General features: G+C 51.2%; 1 protein-coding gene across 1 annotated transcript; it reads left to right on the forward strand.

Annotated features, from left to right (window-relative positions):
* Positions 1–303: 303 nt before the first annotated feature.
* Positions 304–559, forward strand: Pmar_PMAR017851 (acyl-coa oxidase, putative; the record flags this gene model as incomplete). Its single annotated transcript, XM_002787942.1, has 1 exon — positions 304–559. A coding segment is annotated over one exon (256 nt), but the record flags the coding sequence as incomplete, so codon positions are not given.
* Between the last annotated feature and the right edge of the window lie 369 nt (positions 560–928).

The raw sequence follows: 928 nt of genomic DNA on the forward strand, positions 1-928 counted from the left end.
TTGTGGCGCGTGACGGCCGAGGGAGACGTTCAAGTTCTACTCTCGTATGCTGGACGGAAGATGAGAAGCCTCCCTGCAGATTCCATCCTGGGTGATGAAGTCCCGTCAACGTTACCTCTCGTAGAGCTGCGAGGTCGTGCCCAACGGGCCCATGCTGCAGCCTGTAATCGTAGCAGCAGTGTATATGATATCGTCGCAGCCCGGGCTTACTGTGAATGGGTCTTGGCCAACTGGGCTTACTCCCGTGTGGAAAAAGTAGCGGCCTTGAAACCGGATTGTGAGGCGATCGACTTGGTTCGAAAGTTGGTTTCAGTTTATGCATACTGCGTTATGTATATGCCGATTTCTGGGATATCGTTTTTGCCGGAACCGACCCCGCGTGGAGACGGTCGTAAGAGGTTACTTGCGTTGGTGAAAGAACTCCGTCCAGCAGCTCTGGCATTAGTGGATGCCTTTGAGTTTTCGGACCAACAGTTGCTGGGGTCCACGTTGGGGAGGAAGGATGGGAAGGTGTACGAGGCCTTGTTCGAGGAGGCATGTAAGGCGTCGTGGTCAAGAGGTGTGCCAGAGACGGTACGGAAGGTCATGATAATGCGACAGAGTAAATTGTGAAAATATTGTGTTTCTTATTTTCTCAAGCTGTGTTGTGTTGAGGCTATCAATATCATATCAGAAATTGTCCGCGCCATGCAGGTACCTCAGACGGGCGTCAATCATATCATAGGAGCCTTCGGTCGATAAAACGTGTCGTGCTTAACAGGGCAGTGGAGTGTCTGAGAAGTAGGGCAAGATGAGAAGGAGTGGTTCGATATGTTTGATACTGATCGCTCGGGGGGATGGAATACCATTAGATGGCCGATGAGCTCGGTGGTGGTTTCTGATGAAGAAAACGGAAATTTTCGAGGTCCGGGTAGTATGTTGTCCGAGG

This window comes from Perkinsus marinus (genome assembly GCF_000006405.1).
Source record: "Perkinsus marinus ATCC 50983 genomic scaffold scf_1104296929092, whole genome shotgun sequence".
NCBI classification, from domain to species: Eukaryota; Perkinsozoa; order Perkinsida; family Perkinsidae; genus Perkinsus; species Perkinsus marinus.